Consider the following 23,335-nt stretch of genomic DNA (forward strand, 5'->3'; position numbering starts at 1 on the left):
GACAAAGTTTCTTACATAGATGTACTTAACTATTTAAAAAAACCTTCAACCAGGTTGTGCCCAAAGACATTTATTGTTTTTTTATTATATATTATTACAGTTCACCATCAACTCACCATTTTCTGATGTTAATATGTAAGTGAATGAAATTTTGAGTGTTGGAGTGATAGATTGAATAATCTCCAAACATTTTTGAAATGGCTTGATATTTTTGGACAACCAAGAAGCTACCCAAATATCATTACCTAAATAAGCATACACTTTTGTGAGCTGTTTAACAAAAGAAAGTATAAAAACTACATATAACTTCAATACAACAAATATTTAGTTGCTAGTATTAAAAAACTGGTAGTTATCAAGGTTTGGGTAAAGCTTATGACACTGCTAACCTGTAAGTCTCAAGTTTAGATACCGGGTGCGAGTTCATCCAGCCCTAATGGGTACCTGACTTATGTTAGGAAAGCTAATGCAACTGGGCATAGTGCTGACCACTCTGTCCCCATGTATGTCAGGGTCATTTAAACAGGTGAACTCTACTTCATCTGCCTCAAGTGTCTTGAACATGAACAGAAAAAGATGATAGATAAAAAAAAAACTTCATACAGATAAAGCTAGTAGATTGTAAGTAAAGTGCCCTTTTAGACCAGAAGATCCATGGGCAGATGAAGTAGAGTGCTCCTGTTTCTGTCAGTACAACTGAAATTTTGTTTACACTTATTTGTCATGTTTACTATGACATGTATAACATTCACAAATTAGTTCAACATTTACATTTTAGTTAAACATTCCATTGTTTAACAATTACATATTAGTTTACTACTTAAATTAACCTAAAAGTTCAGCAATTTAATAAGTTAAAACACCAGTATGCAAGTTAAACACTTTATTAAAAGTGTAACAAATACAAAAATGTTAAAAATTGCAAACAAGTTTAAGAATTAATTAAAGTTTAATGAAAACAAAAAATAATAACATACAGGTTGCATCACGTACATATTATGTTTAACACTTACACAAAAGTGTAAGAAACTGTGTCATATACAGAAAGGGTGACTCACCCTGAATTTGGCCACACTTATTTGGCACGTAATTAACTTTGGCCAACCACTGCTCATCTCATCACGCGAGTTACACCCCCTAGTGCCCATAGGCCAGTTGGCCCCCCCATGACCAGAGCGCCCCTCGTACCCAGAGGGCAACTGGCGCCCCACGACCAGACCCTGGATTACTCTCCAAAATAACCGGGGTTTCCCGTTATGGTTTATTTATATCTAATCACGTAATTGTATGTTATGAAGAAGGGTAGGTGTCTACCGTTCTTCAGCTAAAAGTTATTATTTTAATTTTATAATTAATCGAGTTTCTTATCATTAATGTTTGCGTTTTGCAATAGTTTTCTACAATTTATTGCGCGCAACCATTATCGAGTAAATTATTATCGTCATCTCAGTGGCGTAGCGAGGTCGGGTGTCACCCGGTGCGGCACTTAATGGTGTCACCCCCCTCAGAGGCATAGAGACCCTTCCCAGGGACAAACTTTCAAATTTTCGATTTGCACCCCCCCCCCATCAAACTTTCGATTTGCACCCCACCCCCTCGAGTTTTCTATTTGCACCCCCCCCCCCCTCAAACTTTCGATTTGCACCCCCCCTCTCGAGTTTTCGATTTGCACCCCCCCCCCCCTCAAACTTTCGATTTGCACCCCCCCCCCTCGAGTTTTTCTCTATATATTTTGCTCTTTTTTGCCTTGGTGTCACCCCCCTAAATGGTGTCACCCGGTGCGGTCCGCACCCCCCCGCCCCCCCCCCCCCTCGCTACGCCCCTGCGTCATCTCTTCCTGTTGAAGTAGAGTGTTAATGACCTCAGCATATGGGATATCTTAATATCTTCTAATACCCAATTGCCCAATAGTCTTTTTAGGTTATCTTACCGTTTTGGGAATTACTTTTACAAAACTCAAATGCATAAATATATTAAATAGGCCTACGATAAATTTGATTTGAAATATTTGGAGCATTGAATTATCGCTCTATTGAGTATTAATGTTTTCGATAATATGCATAATATAGAATATGCCTTGGAAATAAAACATAGAACAAAACAAAGTTGACTTGTCACTTGTACTAATAATTCCCAAAAAAAAAAAAATCTTTTATTTTAATTTATATAGGTTCTCGTTTAGAATAAATTAGGCCACAGTAACAAAATTGGCTACATTTGTTTCTTTAAAGCTTTAATAGCTTTTTGTAATCTTATAGAATATAGATCATAGACACAATCAAGCATCCTTTCAAAATCATACAAACGTGTTATCCTATACCAGTTTTTAGATATTTTCTTTAGGCCTACATTAAAAAAAACCCTCTAAACTTATCTGTTCAGTAACACAATGTTAATTGTTATTGCTATTTACTGTAAACATGTGCCCTTTGGAGATCATTGTCCCAGTTAGGGCTCCCCCCCCCCCTCCCCACTACACCCCTCTTTTTTCATAGCATTGTTCTCATTCCCACTTTCCCGTAATTTTTTACGCTATGTCACGACTGGGTGTGAAAAAAAACCGAACCCTCGGCGGGCGGCTCGGTGCGCGAAGACTGTGTGTGTGTGTACACTATGGATCAGCCGGTAGCGCGGCAAGAAGCAGTCGATCGGGCTGTGTGACACGGCGAGAGGCGAACTAGCCCAGCTGACACTCGGTAAGAACACGGATTAGCAGAAACGAAATTTTCTGTGAGCGATCCCTTCTCTCGTGTTGTTTGCTGTGTGATTCATTTATCAGCGATGATAATAAATTTAACGGATTTATTTACGCGGTGTGTGTTGTGTGTGTACGTGTGTTGTTTATATTCCTAGACTTGGTCGGATTTATTTATGTCTTGTGTTGGCCATTCGGAGAGATAGTTTCAGTAGATAGTACTATGGCCTCGGGTTCAAACTCTATCGTAGAGGACTGGCTACGGTCAGTGGATTTAGTCCAATACACGCAGTCGTTTCTTGACAATGGATATGACGATTTGGAGGTGTGTAAACAAATAGGCGAGGATGACCTAGATGCTATCGGAGTACCCAGGGACGAACACCGAGAAAAATTACTGAGGGCTGTGAAAGTTCTGAGGGAAGAAGGCGGCACCGCCGTGTATTTCACTTTGGAGGAGTGCGAGACTTGCCAGAGCGGGGACGAAACCGAAGTAGGCGACGGTAATGACGAGGATCTGTGTCCGTCTTCTGTTCTGGGGAAAAAGTCTGGCGGTGGGGCTATGAGACTGGACGCTTACGACATGGGAAAGACAACGTTGGTGACGTATTCCAAGGTCCAGCTTAAGCTGATCCTTCGTGACAAACTAGTGGAGGACAACATTGACTTGGCCGGACCCCCATTCACAACCTCGGTAAGTCAGTCATTCAACTTGCCATTTTTCTTTGTCATTCAATTTAACATTTTACGTTTTGCTTTGAAAACTCAGGTACAAAGTTTCAAGCAGACTACTGCTGTCAACAACTAGACTAGATCTATACAATTTTACATAAGGGCCAACATATTTCAAACGTACACGTTTTCATAAATACACATTTACTAAGCAACTCGTTATTAGTCGTTATATAACTTATATAACCAATACCTTACTATACTTGACTATACCCATACCGCTCCTTACTTTACGCCTGAGTTCGTTTTATGTTAGCCTGGGGTTCTTATCGATTAACCCTAATCATATGCGATTACGATACTTTAACCATTATAGAATCAGTTAGCCTTGCATAGTTGCAATGGCTATGCACGAATGAATCCATTTTCTTGAAGACTTGGGTATGACTATATCACACAGTAAAGACTTTCTCTGATGCATTCAAGTCACAATACATTCACTATTAATTTTATGAACACTCTACTTTGATTATTCAAAAACATTAGGCATATCGATTAATCATAAACACTACTAATTTAAGGCTAATCATAATTAGTTCTAATTAGTGCTGCTAGAGATTTAATTATAATTTCACTTATGCTTCTAAAAAAATTACAATTTGTTCTTTTATTTGTTTTCAATGAAAATATGATATTGTTTTTAATTTATAAATGGATCATGTTGTTATTCAAATTTAAGAATAGAAAACCCAGTATATCAGTATAGTACACATCTGTATTGCCTTTTATCTATACTCATGTTCTCAGCACACTATTTATATGTGTGTGTGACACTTTAATTTGCATATTATTTATTTTTATCTCAACCCCCGACTTGAACCGCTCGTCACAAAACATTCCTCCGCCTATTGAAAGGCCTTTAATTGCTGTAGAAGTACCCGGTAATGTTGGCCGCCGTGCTTACGCGAATAAAAATAGACCGTTGAAAAATGTTCGATTGTGATGTGTGACTCCCCGACTTCCGATTTTTTTATGTGAGACAGAAGCGCGGGGTGCCGGGGTGGTGTGTAGTTGAAGTGGAGGGGGCCTAGCGCCCCGCTGTGAGCTTTGTAACAGCGCGATCTGCAGGTTGTACCAATCGATAACTCCCTTTCTCTCTCTTTGTTGGACGGCCGTTGGGCGCGCGCCTCGACACACGCGCGTGTACGCACACACACTCACACACACGCCCCCACACCCTTCCCCTCCCTCGCTGCCAGTGACAGATTAATCTTCAACACTGCATGTGATTCAGTAGTCAGTGACAGACGTTTTTGGTTATTTTCTGTTATAGAGGACTCAGGCCTAGCTATGTCGACCATTGCTACAATGGGTCATCGCCACACTGGTCTAGATATAGTGGTCATCGCTACTCTAGTCTAGCTATTATGGTCATCGCCACACTGGCCTGGATGTAGTGGTCATCGCTACTCTAGTCTAGCTCTTATGGTCATCGCCACACTGGCCTGGATGTAGTGGTCATCGCTACTCTAGTCTAGCTCTTATGGTCATCGTTACACTGGTCTAGATGTAGTGGTCATCACTACTCTAGTCTAGCTCTTATGGTCATCGCCACACTGGCCTGGATGTAGTGGTCATCGCTACTCTAGTCTAGCTCTTATGGTCATCGTTACACTGGTCTAGATGTAGTGGTCATCGCTACTCTAGTCTAGCTCTTATGGTCATCGTTACACTGGTCTAGATGTAGTGGTCATCACTACTCTAGTCTAGCTCTTATGGTCATCGCCACACTGGCCTGGATGTAGTGGTCATCGCTACTCTAGTCTAGCTCTTATGGTCATCGCCACACTGGCCTGGATGTAGTGGTCATCGCTACTCTAGTCTAGCTCTTATGGTCATCGTTACACTGGTCTAGATGTAGTGGTCATCGCTACTCTAGTCTAGCTCTTATGGTCATCGTTACACTGGTCTAGATGTAGTGGTCATCACTACTCTAGTCTAGCTCTTATGGTCATCGCTACACTGGCCTGGATACAATGATCGCTGCCCAGTTATAATGGTCATCTATATACTGGTCTAGCTACAGTGGTCATTGCTGCTAACGCCAGCTATAGTATAATGGTCATCTCTACACTAGCTTAGCTACAGCTAGCGGTAACTGATACTCTGTCCTTACTACAATGGTCATCCCTACTCTGGCCTAACAATAATACATTTCGCTACTCGGTCCCAGCTTTTCTAGCCTAATTATAATGGTCATCATTACTCTGGCTTACATATAATGGTTTTCGTTACTCTGGTCTACATAATTATAATGACCATCGTCAACATCTACTTTAAGTTCATTAGCCAAGTTCAATAGAGCACCATGACGATTCTTTCATTTTAAACCATGAACAGAAACAACTAACGTATCACTCATAGCTAGTCTACACTTTACCTTTATTTCAACTTTTAATTCTAAACTTTTGCTTTGTTTGTTTCTACTTTGTTTTTAACAGAAAGAAAAAGGATAAATTTTGCCTTTTAATTCTTTATTCTTATAGAGATGGAAGGGAAAAAAAATCAATAACTAGTCCAAAGTTTTGACTGCAGACATTTTACTTCGCATCTAGAATGCTTTTTAAAGTTAGTAATTACGTTTTCTCTAAAAAGATTATAGATTTCTCATCTGTCGTTAAGAGTCTGTTTAAATACTTTACAAAATGTTTTTCCCCCCGTTTTTATATTTTAAAAATTATAAAGCTAAAAGCTAAAGACTTTAAAAATGATTGATCCAGCTACATTGATCGTAAAAGAAAAAAACAACCGAGCAATTAAGCCTGGTGGATGATTTAAACTTAAAGTGGCCTCACTCATTGGCCAGCCATCGCGTCCTTGACACATTAATTATTCAGGCGAATCTATCAAGGCCATTAGTCAATTATTCCTTCGCCGCTGACGGCACGACTCCCCCCTCCCCCCCTGCTGGTTTGTAGCGTAACTGACCTCGGCTTCAAAGGAATGGTTACACCACGAACCCGTGTCCGGGCATAAATCAGTCACGCGTGACGGGGCTGTACTCATTTCTTTATCAGCGTGGTGGTGTGTGTGTGTGGGGGGGGGGGGGGGGTGTTGGTAGGATGGGGGGAGGTAATTAAAGGTTGGAGAAGACTGAGGTTTTAAGCTGGTAGAAACGTCGACGTTGTACTGTTACGTAGGCGGTGGAAACACAGTGGGTGATGAGGGGTGGGTATTGTCGAACTGAACTAAACAGGCGTATATAACTAACATCGGGGGAGGGGTGTACTGTGGTATTTAAAAACCCTGTAGTATTTAGGTATTTGTTTACAATACGTTTATTGAAAGTGTTCAGATTTAGTTTATAATTTTTATATGGTGTAATTTTTAAAAATTTTAAAATGTTTTCTCCTCCCCTCCCATCCATCGCAACCGCCACCAAACTCATTTATATGAACCCTGACCACCATCCCTACCCCCTCTACACAAGTCCAAACTTGAGGTCAAGTAATCAATATTCCGTTCGTGAAATGGCTAATTTACTTAATTAGTAGGCCTGATTGTTTTTTCTCAATCCCCAAACAAGGGACTGAAATAATTTCATCAAGAAAGGGGAAACAAGTCGCTAAGTGGTCTGGTTGCCGAGATATGGACCAAAAACTGCATTTGTTCGAGGTTTTTTGGCTTTTCCGGGAAATCCAGGAAGGAATTCCGTGAATTTTTTTGGCCCACAATCGTCCTTGGAACTTGCTTAACATATTTGCTTTTGGAACTAGTCCTCGATATTGCTTCGTTGCAGTGTTTCTTTCAGACTTTTTTCTCCGGGGGGGCACTTGAAATCTTCGGGGGGGCGGTAAACTTTCTTCGGGGGGGGGGGGGCGGACACTGTTAAAAGTATATATTTTCTATATAAATTATATAAATTTCATTTCTTTCGGGGGGGCGGTAAAAAATTTTCGGGGGGGCTTCGCCCCCCCGAAGAGATGCCTGGAAGAAACTCTGCTTCGTTGAGGAGGAGATACGACTTAAAGCTGGGGACACACATCCATCCAGAAATGACGAGTTAATAATCGTCCGTATGGAAATTGCGCTAAAAAACTTATGTTGTGGCCTGTTGAGGTAGACCCAGGGTATGTGGTCCCCAGCTGTCGTGGGTTCGAATCACTTCTCTGCACCTGCAGGGTCAAGTGACGCAGACTGTGCTCACAACATGGCTGGCACGTTTTAACCGTCGCACTTCTGGCTCACACGTGCCTGTACATACCGCCCCATCCCCCGGGGGACGGTGTTTGATTTGTTAGTTTCTGGGTGGGTGGAGGGGAGTGTATTGGTGGGTAATGGTGAGGGGATTGGATTGGTATGGGGAGGGTATTGGGATGGTATGGGGGAAGGGATTGGGATGGTATGAGGAGGGTATTGGGATGGTATGGGGAGGGGATGGGATATTAGGATGGTATGGGGATGGTATTGGGAGGGTATTGGGATGGTATGGGGAGGGGAGGGGATATTAGGATGGTATGGGGATGGTATGGGGAGGGTATTGGGATGGTATGGGGGAAGGGATTGGGATGGTATGAGGAGGGTATTGGGATGGTATGGGGAGGGGATGGGATATTAGGATGGTATGGGGATGGTATTGGGAGGGTATTGGGATGGTATGGGGAGGGGAGGGGATATTAGGATGGTATGGGGATGGTATTGGGAGGGTATTAGGATGGTATGACGAGGGTATTGGGATGGTATGACGAGGGTATTGGGATGGTATGGAGATGTAAGTGGGTTTGTGCTCTGAGGGTATGGGGGAGTGTATTGGATTTTAAACATCTCAAGTTAAACTATTTCACTTCACTTAGCATTACCCCCCATCACTAGGTTAGAATGAATTTCAATTCAAGAAACTAAACAATGAAATACAGCATGATAAAAGTAGCGCCTTTGTCTTATTGTAAATCAGTTTCTTTTTAACTTAATTTTAAACTAACATGAACTTAATAAAATAGCGAAATATTAGACATAAAATTTTTAAATGTCTCTTTATAAAAAGAAACGAAACAATGATTAGATTTAGCGTTAATGCACTAACCAGCGCCGCTTGTTGATGTGATCCCGAGTGTTTTAAAACTCCTACAAACTTTCACATGCATCGGATTACTTTAACATACGACCCCGCGTCTTCTTATTACATCAAATAAAAAATGAAATTTTTTTTTTACACGTGTATAATTTCTATTGGTAATGTGACGAACAGGTTCGCCAGTCCAGATGTGTGGGTCGGGGGGGGGGGGGGGGGGGGGGGGCATTTTTTATGGGGCGCCGCTCTGGGTTAAGGTGATGCATAAGTGTGGCTGTAATACATTATCCTCACACTGGGGACAATATATGTGGCGTTATAGCACACATGGCATTATATAGAGGAGTATAAAACAAGGCATTATCTTAAAGAAAATATCGCATAGGATAGTATTTACAATACATGGGACGGAGATGCCTGGAGGTAGAGCGTTCGACTGCTATCTCGGATCTCTCGAGATCAAGCTCGGGCAAGTTCCCGAGCCGACTCAGTTCAAATGAGTACCTGGAAAGTAAAGGCGGCTGGGTATAGTGCTACTACACTATTATGTCGGGGTCACAGAAACAGAATATTTCACCTGTCCCAAATAACGAGGTCTGAAAAGATCTCATATAGTATGTTATGTAAAGTCTTATATCACAGATGATAATATTGTAGTATACAGGACATTACCTACATAACTATATAGAGGGCTGTATCTGTAGCACTGTCCCCATCTAGTCCTTCAATCCGCTTTACCATAGCTCTCTTCTTCAGTAGTTTCAAACCAATATTCTTCTTTTCTTGGTCTCTTCCTGTTTCATGGAATCCTCTATAACACGGTTTTGGCCTTTCTAGTTTTTTTACTCTGAAATTTTACCACGTATTTCATATGCTTTAAAAATAATAGTTGTCAGTTAATTAATTAATGATATAAAAGTTTACAGAGCTGCATGAATAAACGTTTGTCAAAGTTAAGTAAAAAAATAAAATGTTACATGAGACCAAATTATTCACTCGACATTTGAATGTTTTTTTTTTTTTATAACATCAATGGATTGCGTGTTTAGTACTAGAACATGAGCATTGCGCTTTGTTATCGTTATTTATTATTGTATAGAACACAACCCACTAAGGCTACTGTTATAAATATTATAAGAATTAGCTGTTTCATCCCATGTATTGTTGTATAAATGTGTCAGGCTGCTATTGTACAGTCCAGCAGTATGGTCAGTTTGAGTCCTGTGTTGGTCAGTAGATCCAGGTGTTTACTAGTTAGTACTGAGTCCTGTGTTGGTCAGTAGATCCAGGTGTTTACTAGTTAGTACTGAGTACTGTGTTGGTCAGTAGATCCAGGTGTTTACTAGTTAGTACTGAGTCCTGTGTTGGTCAGTAGATCCAGGTGTTTACTAGTTAGTACTGAGTCCTGTGTTGGTCAGTAGACCCAGGTGTTTACTAGTTAGTACTGAGTCCTGTGTTGGTCAGTACATCCAGGTGTTTACTAGTTAGTACTGAGTCCTGTGTTGGTCAGTAGATCCAGGTGTTTACTAGTTAGTACTGAGTCCTGTGTTGGTCAGTAGACCCAGGTGTTTACTAGTTAGTACTGAGTCCTGTGTTGGTCAGTAGATCCAGGTGTTTACTAGTTAGTACTGAGTCCTGTGTTGGTCAGTAGACCCAGGTGTTTACTAGTTAGTACTGAGTCCTGTGTTGGTCAGTACATCCAGGTGTTTACTAGTTAGTACTGAGTCCTGTGTTGGTCAGTAGACCCAGGTGTTTACTAGTTAGTACTGAGTCCTGTGTTGGTCAGTAGATCCAGGTGTTTACTAGTTAGTACTGAGTCCTGTGTTGGTCAGTACATCCAGGTGTTTACTAGTTAGTACTGAGTCCTGTGTTGGTCAGTAGATCCAGGTGTTTACTAGTTAGTACTGAGTCCTGTGTTGGTCAGTAGACCCAGGTGTTTACTAGTTAGTACTGAGTCCTGTGTTGGTCAGTAGACCCAGGTGTTTACTAGTTAGTACTGAGTCCTGTGTTGGTCAGTACATCCAGGTGTTTACTAGTTAGTACTGAGTCCTGTGTTGGTCAGTAGACACAGGTGTTTACTAGTTAGTACTGAGTCCTGTGTTGGTCAGTAGATCCAGGTGTTTACTAGTTAGTACTGAGTCCTGTGTTGGTTAGTAGATACAGGTGTTTACTACAGCTGCGTTTAGAAGCTTAACCCCCTCCCATTCAATCATTGACGCAGTCATTGTTAAAAAAATCATTTTATCTAGCGTTCACAGCATGATGAATTACTTAACGATTATCGCCCCTGGCCACGATTATCGTTCCTGGCTGGGTTGCATTTTTTGTGTGCATTAATAGTATTATTCTTTGTTGCCTGTCGTATTGAATTTCGCTATAGATGTGTGTATAGAATGGCTAGATGCGGATCTGTTATCTACGTGTATGTTTGGTTTTAAAGAAATATGAAAGGGGTAGAAAGTAAACTTGGTTGCTTGCAAGAAGAATATGTGCATTTCAAAATCAGAAGTTATTTTTTCTTTAGCTAAAGAGGAGTGAAATTTATCTTAATTTTACGAGCTTTTGCTTGTCTTGCTGAGAGCATAGTTGATTAAAGTAATTTTGGTTTGTAAAGAATAAAAAGTGTTTTCAAAAGCTAAGTGAATACTTGAGTGACATATCAGCAGTCATAATAGATAGAAAAAAAGTTATAATTTACGGATTCCCACATTGTTGTGTTAGAAACGGACATAACATATGGGTTTAACATTATACTGATATTTAAAGGCATATCAACAGTCCTAATAGATAGAAAAAAAAGTTATAATTTACTGATTCCCACATCGTTGTGTTAGAAATGGACATAACATATTTGTTTAACATTATACTGATATTTAAATGATTCCACGATTCACTTTATTGTTACACAAAAAACAACCAACACTTAAAACACCCTAGCATGGCTTCCCTCCATCCTCACCATCAAGACCCGATAGTCCGCCCGTCTGTTTATCTATCATCCCCGACTGGCCGGCTGACCTATCTAGTTGCTACTGGACTATACCAGCCGTCAGTCAACACCGCTACATTGACCACCTGGTCCGGATAAACAAGACCCCCCCCCCCCTACACTTTACCCCCATTTTCATATTTCCCATACGTTAAGGCCATACTCCAGTACCATACAAAGAACCACAATCCGAGCTAGTCCAGAATTTTTTTTTTTCGAGTTGCCTGCCCGTGCTTCTGCGATTACTAAAGTGGCGCGACTCTCCAGTGGGTGCCTGTTTGTCTTGGAGACGGAGGCTGATAGCGAGGCGGGGCACCCCCTAAATCATGCACGAGGCGCTGACGTGAGCTGAAATCTTAGTGGGACGCGGTGTATTCTGACCGTTCCAAAACCAAACACGGCCTTTACTTTCTTAACATGTTACACTGGGCTTGGTTTTAACCCAACCTCTACTGGGCTTAGTATAAACTAGGCTTTTTATTTCCCGAAGAGAGCATACTAGATCTAGAGTAAAGTTTAATTTTAAAAGATATAATTTATTAACTGTGGTAAATTACTTTGGTCGCAGAACAAAGCCCACGGTGTTTTTTACTTTGCTTTTGTTGAAAAGCCCACAACATGCCAAAAATATTGGGATTATGTGTGTTACAGTTTAAGATTAAAAAAAAAAACCTTGGTTATTTATTCTGTATTCTTTAAAAAGCCTACCATCCATATATAGCATCCCCTACATAAAATTCACTCTTGCCCCACATATAAAGCCTACTCCCATCTCAATATCAAGCTTCCCCTCCCCCCAACATAATGTAAGCGCACCCCCGAAAAAAACCCCACTGTAAAGCCTACTCTCTTTAAGCCCATTATGAATAAAGACTGCACCCCCTGTTTCCCAAAACAAAAAACACATCTGCGTTTTGTTTTATTTCAAAAGATAAACCTCCCTCCCTCACCCCACCCCTCAGTTATACATTCCGCTAGATGTCTCCCCTCCGTGGATAGATAAGCCTGGACAGCCCTGCCCGTCCTTGGGCGCGTGTTTTGACTAATGAAGAATATGAAATGGCTCTGGGCCCAAATATTTACCGGCAGGGCCAGCCGTTATCCAAGTTAGCATAACGGCCCTGGCGGACAAACGTAAACAGGCCCGGACAAAATCCGGCTCAACACGTCCCAAGGACACGCGTCTCCGTGTGATTTGCCGGCTGCCGTGTGCCCTAGAACTGAATCCTTAGAGGGAAGAAGTCGATCCGCGTACGTAAGTCTTCCCCACCTCCCCCTTTCCGCGTGTAAAAACAAACTTTCGGACTGACATAGTGGGTAGTTCACATTTTACAGTATCGCTAGGGGCGCTTAAAGCATCATTCCTGGCGGTTAAAATCATTTTTATAACATACTTTACCATTTGTTCTTAATCTTTCGATGAACTTGATATTTTAAAATATTTTCCAGTACCAACTTCTACTATACACTGCATTCCTGTATTGGCAAAGTCAACTATAGCGCAAAATAAATAATGAAAAAATGAAAAGAAAAAAAAAAACTTCTCAAGCAAAATACTGAAAACAAAAATGTGCGGCCTCTAACAGATCAGTTCCCCCCTTCTCCATATGCCACTGCATTAACCTTGTTTCACGGATACACATAACCTTTAAGTATTAAAAAATACCACGTGTCTAACTTGTGATACAACAGTCCTTTCATCCTATTGTGCTTTAATAACAAGAGAGAGATAGCACGAGATACATAGACCCTCGCCATATTGCTCGGTAAGAGAAACTAAGTGAAACATACACTCGGCATATATTTGTGCTTCGTCCACCACCACCATCTTCACCACCACCATCACCACAACCACCATCACCACCCCCCATCATCACCACCCCCCCATCACCACCACCACCTCTATCACCATTATCACCACCACCACCATCCCCACTACCATCACCATTTCACCATCACCACCCACTTATCTTTGTTGTAATTCCCCACCACCCAAGCAACATACTGTACGTATGATAGACCTAAGTGCCACACAATATCTTCACTTGGTATGAAAAATATGTGACACTTTTTTTAGCTACATGTAACGTACACATTTCTCCCTCCCCCCCCCCCCCCCCCCCCCCGTCAGACGCAGAGATAATTTTTAAAAAATTAGTTATTTTACTCAACTGAATATTTTATATAGAAAAGACACGGTTTCTGTAACATTTTAAATATCAAATTATCCCTTTGTTTTCACATTTTTAAATGATGTAAACTCTTTAAAAAATATTTAAAAAGAAATATTGTTCTTGTTTTTATTTTATTTTGAAGAATGTCTTTATCTATTAAAATCGAATGTGTTCCCAATTAAAATTGACGGGTAGCCCCAATTATCGCTGTAAGAAACTTTAACCGTGAGCTCAAGACATATCGTTTTCATGAATTCAAGGCCATACCCCCCTCCCCCCCCCCCCTCCCTTGAGGTGGTTGGTGTCAGGCTGGCTTCCATCAACGTGTGCCGCTCTTAACGCCGCACCTGGCTAGCGAGAGATACCCCCGTGGTCCTCCCTGGAAGGTCGACTGTGATAAACCGGCACAAAGAACAACTTCCGGGTCACGGGGGTGTGCCACTGGGGGGGGGGGGGGGGAGGTAGGTCTCTTTTGTTGCCGATAGATTCACACACTTGGTAGTGGGTCTTTTGTGGTTGGTCTGTTGATTGGCTGGTCATTGTCATGGTTGGTCTGTTTCTTACTTGGTCATTTGTCATAGTTGGTCGTTTTCTTAGCTGATCATTTTTAGGGTCTTTGTCTAGTATGGTCGTTTTAACATTCATTTTCTTAGTTAATCGTTTTCTTAGTTGGTCATTTTAATTTTTTTCTTAGAAAACATTTTCTCTTAGAAGTAACCTCATATTCCTTTGTAAGCCAAATTCAAGAAACGGTTGAACTCTTGGGACTCTACTTCATCTGCCCTACTGACCACCAGGTCCGAACGTGTATCTTTGCTTTATTTTTACCCACACAACCAGGTAAAATATCGAGAGCTTAGTTTTATAAACAATCTCTATATATAATTCTCTTCTTGGAGACGTTAGAAAACAAGCTGTAAGCGCGCCTTGCAGTCCCTCTCTTCCTCTCTAGGAAGTCTGGTGAGCTGTGGTTCACGCTAAATGTTTACAATCGTAGAGCCGGTTTTAGTGACGGCTATTAGGGACAGAAAATTTAGTTTGAAACGATTTTAAACTTTGGGGAGGTAGCTAAGAGGAGGCTGCTGTCACGGGGGGGGGGGGGGGGAAGAGGGGGGGGGGGAGGAGGGGGGGTTATCGTCCTTAACGACTTACTGATAGTGTTTTAAAGCAAATATTTTCAGTGACAGCAGTGGTACTGTCGAATTCACAAATTATGAATTACTGAAAAGTAGAAAATAAAACAACTAAATATGCGGGTCGGCTCGTAGTTATTAAAACAAGAAGATAGAATAAAATCGAACGTGCAAGTAAAACGGTTGCTGTTTCCATTTGCGACAGAGATCAGCGGAAGCGTTAAATGCTGTCGGTTATTCTCCAGTCTCCGTTCACGGTTGTGCAGGCAAGTATCAACGGCCACTGTCGAGGAAGAGGCTATTGTCAGTAAATCAGACGTCACGAAAACTCGTGCCCGATTTCACACGATGGGTGATTTCACTTGCCTGATGGAAGCGACGAGGGAAGGGTTGAGGGCTGTTAGAAGCGCGTGAAGTTTGTGTGGTGGAATCAATCTTTTTTTTTTTTTTTAAATATTTTTGGTTACGTTTTTTTTATACATACGTTTTTAAATTTTATTTAATTATAAAGGTCAATAGATGTAACTTTGACGTTTTCTGCTCTTTACGCCTATATTAAACAAAGCATTACGAAATGTTTCACTTGCCCTATGGGATAATATATCTTGTCGCCAGTGTTAATGTTGCAAGCATCCAGAATCGAACATTACGTCGAGGGCTAGTGGTGGTAAAAGCCAATCAAGAGATTTTTTGTAGGGCAATGGTTGAGAGGGGTGGGTGGAGGTGGTGGGGGGGATTTAGTGGCTAAAAAAATCAGGGGATTTTTGTGGAGGGGTGGTTGAATGGTTGTCGAGTGCTGGTAAGAAGATTTGGATGTGGTCGTGTGGTGGGGTGGCTTTGTCGTCTGCCTGGCTAGTCTGACACGTGTGTGCGCGAGATTTGACGTGGCTTCACGTGATGTCGCGTGGCTTCACGTCAGGTTTCACAGCGTGAAGATTTCTGTCCAAGTGAGATGACGTTCTACAGACGACATCTGCCAAAATGGTCGGAATTTAATTGATTCAGTTTACCCGTAGTCGGTTGTATTATCGAGAAAAATAGTAAGGGTGGAGTTGATGATAGTTAGATGATTATACAGTATGAAATGACGAAGCCATAAGTTTATATGCAAAGTTTACAATCCCCCTCCTTCCAGAACCACTATTAGTCTGATGTACTAAACCATAAAGCGCTACCAGTTCTTTTTTTCTAGTTGTATATATGTAACATCATACATTCAATGTACGCATCATACATTCAATTTACACATCATACATTTAACTTATAAAGATATAGTCATCATCAAGATTTTTCATTATGTAGCAAATACTTCATTGCTATCGCTACTGCTGGGTACGTTTTAGAGCTAGACGGACTCCAGCGTCTATTAACGTCGCTATTGCCACACATAGTGATCTATTTGTTTCAAATTTATCAACCAATCATCAATTACCCTTAAATGGTGATTAGTTTGGTAATTCTCTTTGTTTCTCGTCATTTCCGGTATCGATGTTCACGCCTTCAAATTAGCATATTTATTAATTACACGGGCGATCGAGGTAACCTAATTACAACCACTCAGCTTAATGATCCATCCTGCACTGTCAAAGCCCGAGATATTACATGTGGAGTTGAATCATGACGTCACTGTGGCGACTGTGGGACGCATGAGGTCACTGTGGTTTTGACCTGACGCACGGAGTCACTATCATCTGTATCTGACGCACGGAGTCACTATCATCTCTATCTGACGCACGGAGTCACTATGATCTCTATCTGATGCGCGGAGTCACTATCATCTCTATCTGACGCACGGAGTCACTATGATCTCTATCTGACGCACGGAGTCACTATTATCTCTATCTGACGCACGGAGTCACTATCATCTCTATCTGACGCACGGAGTCACTATCATCTCTATCTGACGCACGGAGTCACTATAATCTCTATCTGACGCACAGAGTCGCTATCATCTCTATCTGACGCATGGATTCACTATCATCTCTATCTGACGCACGGAGTCACTATAATCTCGATCTGACGCACGGAGTCACTATCATCTCTATCTGACGCACGGAGTCACTATGATCTTTATCTGACGCACGGAGTCACTGTGATGTTTATCTGACCACGGAGTCACTATGATCTCTATCTGACGCACAAAAAATATATATATTTATATACAGTGTGTGGGCAGAGGACTCGATTCCTAAACCATTATACATGTTCTAGCGAAAATAAAGTTGAGCGCCATAGATACCTCACACCCCCCCTCACACACACACTTACACCCCAACTCCCCAGTGATATTTCCACCGAAATGTAACGACTTTTAACCAGACGAGTTGTTTTTTATCGCATCGCTAACATCGCATGCGTAGCAATGTAAAAAAAAAAGTAGTCCGTCTGTAACCAGCCTTATCATCAACGAGGGAAAAAAAATCCCTCGTGAGTTTCATGAGACCACCCAAAAAAAGTTTTTGTAGATGCTGAGTTATCTAAAAAAAATGTCTTTGTCTGGTGCGTGTGTGTGTCCTCACTCTACCCCAACCCACACCCTCCCCCGTGTAGTGCAGAGTGTACAATCAATTAAACATGCGAGTACGTGTGTGTTCGGACATGAACAGCAAATGGTGTCTTTGTTGGACGGTCCAGCCGTGGAGACAGCGCCGCGGTGGGTCTGGGTAAATTGATTTTACCAGATGTGGGTAATAGCCTGGTGGTGGGTGGGGGATCATCAGATGGGGAGGGAGGTGGCGAGTGCTGATGAGGGGAGTGGGGCGAGAGCTGTTAGGTACCGTCAAGCTTGAAGACAAATTTCTTATAGATTCTTCCCCCCCCCCCCTACACACACACTCCCCTCGCTTCCATTCGTGGTATTTGTAAGTTAGTGACGTCACGTGAGCTAGTCACGCCAGGCCCAGATGGTCAGCTCATAAATGATGGACGGTCCACGAAAGGTTGGAAGTAAATTAGACATACTTTTTTTTCTTCTCTAGGGTGTGGTCTACGCACTGCATAACCATGTGTTTAATACATTGTCAGACCATTTATTCTTCTATCTGCTTACCATACGGTTTATAGTCTACAATTTCTAATTTTGTTTTTTAGATTAACCTTCACAACAAGGGATATGGTATTCTCATTTTGTATGTGTGCTTAGCAATTTAACCTCTTTTGTTGTGTGCAACATTCGCACTGCAGTTTGTAAACAAACAGCATGTTGCAATTTGTGAGCGCATCACCAACGTTGAAGAGGTTAGACAACAATTGCCGTTTCGACCGAAGGTCTTTGTCAGAAAAATCAATCGAATGGCTACTCAAGGAAGTCTATTATAGTTTGTGAAATTCGCCATTGAAAGGTTTACTATGAGCCTCTATCTTCAGCTAGACATGATGCTAAACGCGGGTTCGAAAAAAGGTAATCGAACATGAATAGATCGATTCTTGAACCTAATCCTTTGATGGTGGTCAGTCAATTATTTGAAGACGAAATCAAATGGATTTTTATAACACTGAAAGTAAAATACAGTATCGTATCGATTATTTTGCGGCCTGTATCGATTTAATGGTCATCACTGCGAGGGTCAGGGTTATGGTCAAGGACAGGATTTAGTGTTTGACCAGTGGTAGAAAAAGCAATCACTCCAGAATTCTTTTAATACACAATTAGTAACGAGACGTCAATTCTCTTTCACCCACCCACCCCACCAGGTCCTAATATCATCTAGGGATGTGGAGAGAAGCCCCCCCCCCTCTCCCCCAACCCCCCTCCCCCTCCAATATACCTCTAAGCCGCGCCGTTGAGCAGTAGTTGTAAAACCTACCTTGCAGTCACTTTGTAGCTTACACATAAGGTTATACGATTCAGCGCATTCGGCACACTAAATAGTACACATCAGCTTTTGCTCCTTGGAGAGATTTTTACCACACCCCCACCACGCCGTTAATATCACCCAGGTTTCTGGCGAGATGACCCACGGAGACCCCCACCCACCAAGCTCCTAATATCACACATGTCTCAGTGGAAAGACTCACGATCCTCCCCCCCCCCCCTCCCCATGTATAATTTGTTGCACGCGTTTTACATCAACTGGTACTAGATCTACCCTTTGTGAAGACACTTATTTCTCTGTGCTGGGTAAACAATGGGGAACACTGATTCCTAGAATTAGTGTAACCCCTGACCTACAGGCCCATGACCCACAGGTCCATGACCCCTCTGGTCTATCGGCTTAAACCATGACGACTTATGACCAAAGCTGACCTTTCTACACCACTGTCTCTTAAACCCCCACAACTACGATTGTTCCACCTCAATCCTTAGCCGCTGGAGGGACCATTGTCCACTACCACGCCTTATACTTTGGTTGTGTTTGCTGAGCCAAGATTAAAGTATTGCTTAATTAATTAACTAATCAATAAATCATCAGAACAGGTTAATTAACTCATTAATTAATCATCATTAATTAGACCATCAATATATCTGCGTATAGTCCGCGTCAGAAAGACTGGACACGACTGGACCATGGGTTTACAGAATCTGATTTATCACCTGAGGTGGTCAGCGTTATAAACCCTGTCCACCACAGGGCCGCAGTGGTCAATGCAACCGTTTGAATGGCCAGCATGGGATAATGGAGGCCTGTCCTGGCGTGATCGAGGGCGAGATGGGCGATTAATGCGTTTTGGTCGTGTCTGATTGATGAGGTACCGTTCCGGTGCCCGGGATCCGGACGTCTTCGTGAAATCCTGGTCACTTCCGGTATCTTTTATTACTAGCTTGGTCGGGTTGTTGTAGGTTGTGTGGGTATGGTTTAGGTCGAAAGGTTATGGTTACTTGTTATAGGTTGAAAGAAAAGGCTTGGATGTGCATTTGTGTCCGGATGTGACCTTAAGGTTTGACCATCGGTCAGGACATGCATCAAATATTTCATGATAATTCTGTAGGGGTATAGGTGGGTGGTGTGTGTGTGTGGGGGGGGGGTTGTGTTTGGATTTAAACCTCAGGAAAAACCACATATTCGAAACACATATTTAAAAAAAAAATTTTTAAATTAGAAAAATATTTCTACTCTTAGTCAAAGTCTAAATATATGGTATACCTACTTAAATTGTATAAACCGCATTGGAGGAACTATTTTACCTTTTAAATATGGCAATCTGAAAGAAATAAATGCAATGAAACTTTCCCTTCTCTATCATCTCAAACATTCGCAGCACCCTATAATTACCACTTCCGTCTATATCGATTTTCTTCATATATGTATTTACACCTGTTTCCATATTGACATATAAAAAAATTACATCTCTATTTCAATTACAAAAATATACGCTTATATATTTATTCACATATACACACCCTAACATTAATATTTGTTTATCTGAAGCAGTATAATGGGAATATCCTATTGATATTTTTTTTTAAATGTGCATCGAAGGTTCCAGAAGCCAATGAACTGCTAAAAGGCAATACACGTGTCGAATCTCGTTTTTTAGTGTTGCGAAATTCTTCATTTCCCCCCCCCCCCCCTTCTTCTCCATCAGAGCTAAGTGTCTACGAAAATGGCCCATGTTATCCATATTAGGCTAAGTTGTTTTTATTGAGCTATTGTGAATACTTTGAGGTTATACAATCATGTACGCACATACACACTTACATATATATGGTTACAAAGCTAACTTGTAGAACTCGAGACAATATTTTAATTATTAAATCGTTCAAGACTCGAGACGTTCGTAACTGGAGTCGTTCGTAACCCGAGGTTTCACTGTACGTCTGAAAGAATTTTTTTTTATCCAAGTAAACTCCTACCCTGACTGTCACAATGATAACAAAAAATGGCAGAAACCCCAGACACTCATGGCAGCACTAAAGGGGGAGGAATGGAATCAGCATAGCAGTCATCGACCAGATGACCAATCTAACGGGGTCAACAACCTTACATTCTCACCTGCTTTGTGTTAAAGCCGGACTTTCCTCGCTCACGTACAGTGTCTTCCTGTACAGCGCATTCAATCTTCGCTGAGTACAAAACAGATCAACGGATTGTTCTTTGTTTTAACACGTCATCTTTTTCCGATGCTACAGGCGAGGGTAGAATTATGCGTGTGTAAAAAAAGTGCGCTGCTTGTCTATGTAAGAGTTCTCTGGTGAATTACCGCATTAGACTAAGGTTTCAGCTATTTACGGTCGCTCAATGGAGTGCCGTCTACCGCAGACACACGCAACATTTTTTAATACCAGATTGCTTTCAACTCTTTACTGTTGTTTTTTAAACATTCGCTCTAAGGAAAAAAAATCCATACGAACCCACATCCCACTTCACATCCCCCCCACACAGCATCCCACACCACTCACCACACCACATCTCACTCCATACCCCACATCCCCCACACACGACATCCCACCCCACACACCACATCCTACCCCCACACACCTCATCCCACCAACCCCACACACCACATCTCACCCCACACACCACATCCCACCCCACACACCACATCCTACCCCCACACACCACATCCTACCCCCACACACCACATCCCACCCACCCCACTCACCACATCTCACCCACCCCACTCACCACATCTCACCCCACACACCACATCCCACCCCACACACCACATCTCACCCACCCCACTCACCACATCTCACCCCACACACCACATCCCACCCCACACACCACATCCCACCCCACACACCACATCCCACCTCACACACCACATCTTACCCCACACACCACATCACACACACACATTAATAAAAGAAAGAAAACAACACATTTTCCCTCTCCCAGTCAATTCCAATAAATATATTCACATATTTTTAATATGTGAATAAAAAAAGTATCGATTTAATAGTAGCAGAAAAGAAAATAGATAGAACAGCGTAGGATCTTAAGTAAAAATGGTATCCTAGACATGCTTAGATCGATTCCCCTGTTCAAAACCAGCGGTATCGATCTTTCTGTCCCACGAGTATCGGCCCGCTAGACCTACAAACGGAATCGGTTTGCAGAAAAATAATCACCGGCTACACGAAGTGATTCACTGTGTCGTCTGGCCGGCAGACGTGCTCGGGCGAAAAAATACGTTTTTCTGTTTGCTACGTTCTGGTCGTCCGACTGGGCGGGGCTGGGCCAGTTGGGGGAGGGGTGGATATTTGTCTTGTATGTCATGAGATGACATGTTGATAATGCCATAGGAGATGATATATTTTAAAAATAGTAAGGTAGGGGGGGTTGAAATCGGGTATTACTTTAGCAGTGTATTGCCTAGCTTTGTCAGACCAGAATGATGGTGTTGGTCTGGCATGACTCTGTGTGGTACTGGCATGTTTGTGGTGTCAGACACACAACTCTCTTGTCTGTCTGTCATTCATCTGACATGCTGTGCATGACGATGTGTCAGACTGAGATTTTATTCTGTGCCAGACAGGCTTGACTTAAGTGTCAAACATGCTAACTTGTACTTGGTACTCACTTCCTTCATGCATTATTTACCTCTCATTTCTACCAAAATAGAAAAGAAAAACGTTATTTTTTTTTAAAAAGCAAAGTTGCAATTGTTTTTTTTTTTTTTTTTTTTTTTTTTTTTTTTTTTTTTTTTTTTTGTTGATGGGTTTTTTTTTTCTTTGTTTTTTTTTTTGTTGGAAACTCCGCAAGTGAAATCAACTCAACTTGAATCATACTGTCACTACTCGAACCCCACCCCCACTCAACCCCCACCCTTTAAAAAAATCGACTCGGCACAGAACAGGGGGAATAATCTACTCCACGAAGAAGATGAAATATGGCGGCCTGTATCGGCATCCGAAGATCTCCTCTAATCCTTTGTCCATGCCAGCCCATTCCGTCTTGTTTGCCGAGGGCATGTTCACAGTGCGAGTCCCATGTTTTGTTCGCGTTAACAGGGTCTAGCTTGGAGAACCACCCCCACCACCACCACCCCCCGCCATATTCAATAAACAGTGGGAGTGCTGGAGAAATAAGGATGAAGGAAAGATAACTCCATAGTGCAAAGAAAAATAAAGAATTCTTCTCTTGAACAGGAAGCTGTGAGAGATTTCTTAATATGATTACAAGAGAACTAACTAGGTTTTCTCGAAATTACCTCCCCTTTCCCTGGAGATAATACGCCCATTTTAGATACTCGCCACGGAGTTGTATGTCCCTTGACATATCACTCGCACTCTACAAGTCTCGGGGTTTTTTAGGTTGTCCCCCCCCCCCCCCCCGTATGTTGTCCACAATAGCAGGGGAAAAGTTGTATGGTTTTTTATTTCTCTCTTGAAACATTCATGGGACATTGCTGATGGTCAATTCAGTAATAAGGGGAGGTAATGTTGGGTCAGTTTATGATACGGTGTATATTTGTTTCTTTTGTTGTAACTCATAACCATCATAAGAGTACTAAAACAAATATATCCATTACACTATACTATTTATAGCATGTCCTCTTCATTGCCATAAAATTATTTTCCTTATAGTTCAACCTTAAACGAAACCATATACATAAAATTTAACACCAAATTAATGTTGAAAGACACCATTTAATAAGACTCAAAAACTCCGCGTCCAGAGGTTTTAATCACCATCCAAGTCTGAAGTAAAAGGGACA

The 23,335-nt window shown here is 41.7% G+C and overlaps 1 protein-coding gene across 1 annotated transcript in view; it reads left to right on the forward strand.

Moving 5' to 3' along the window:
- The first annotated feature begins 2,707 nt into the window (after nucleotides 1-2,707).
- Nucleotides 2,708-23,335, forward strand: part of LOC131945225 (sterile alpha motif domain-containing protein 5-like) — a 52,863-nt gene continuing 32,235 nt past the window's right edge. Inside the window, exon 1 of the mRNA XM_059306263.1 lies at nucleotides 2,708-3,389. Coding sequence (XP_059162246.1) covers nucleotides 2,919-3,389 — 471 coding nt within the window. The 5' untranslated portion in view covers nucleotides 2,708-2,918. The remainder of the gene's footprint in view (nucleotides 3,390-23,335) is intronic.

Source organism: Physella acuta, unplaced genomic scaffold, assembly GCF_028476545.2.
Source record: "Physella acuta isolate Inbredline_101_S28 unplaced genomic scaffold, ASM2847654v3 ptg000532l, whole genome shotgun sequence".
NCBI classification, from domain to species: Eukaryota; Metazoa; Mollusca; class Gastropoda; family Physidae; genus Physella; species Physella acuta.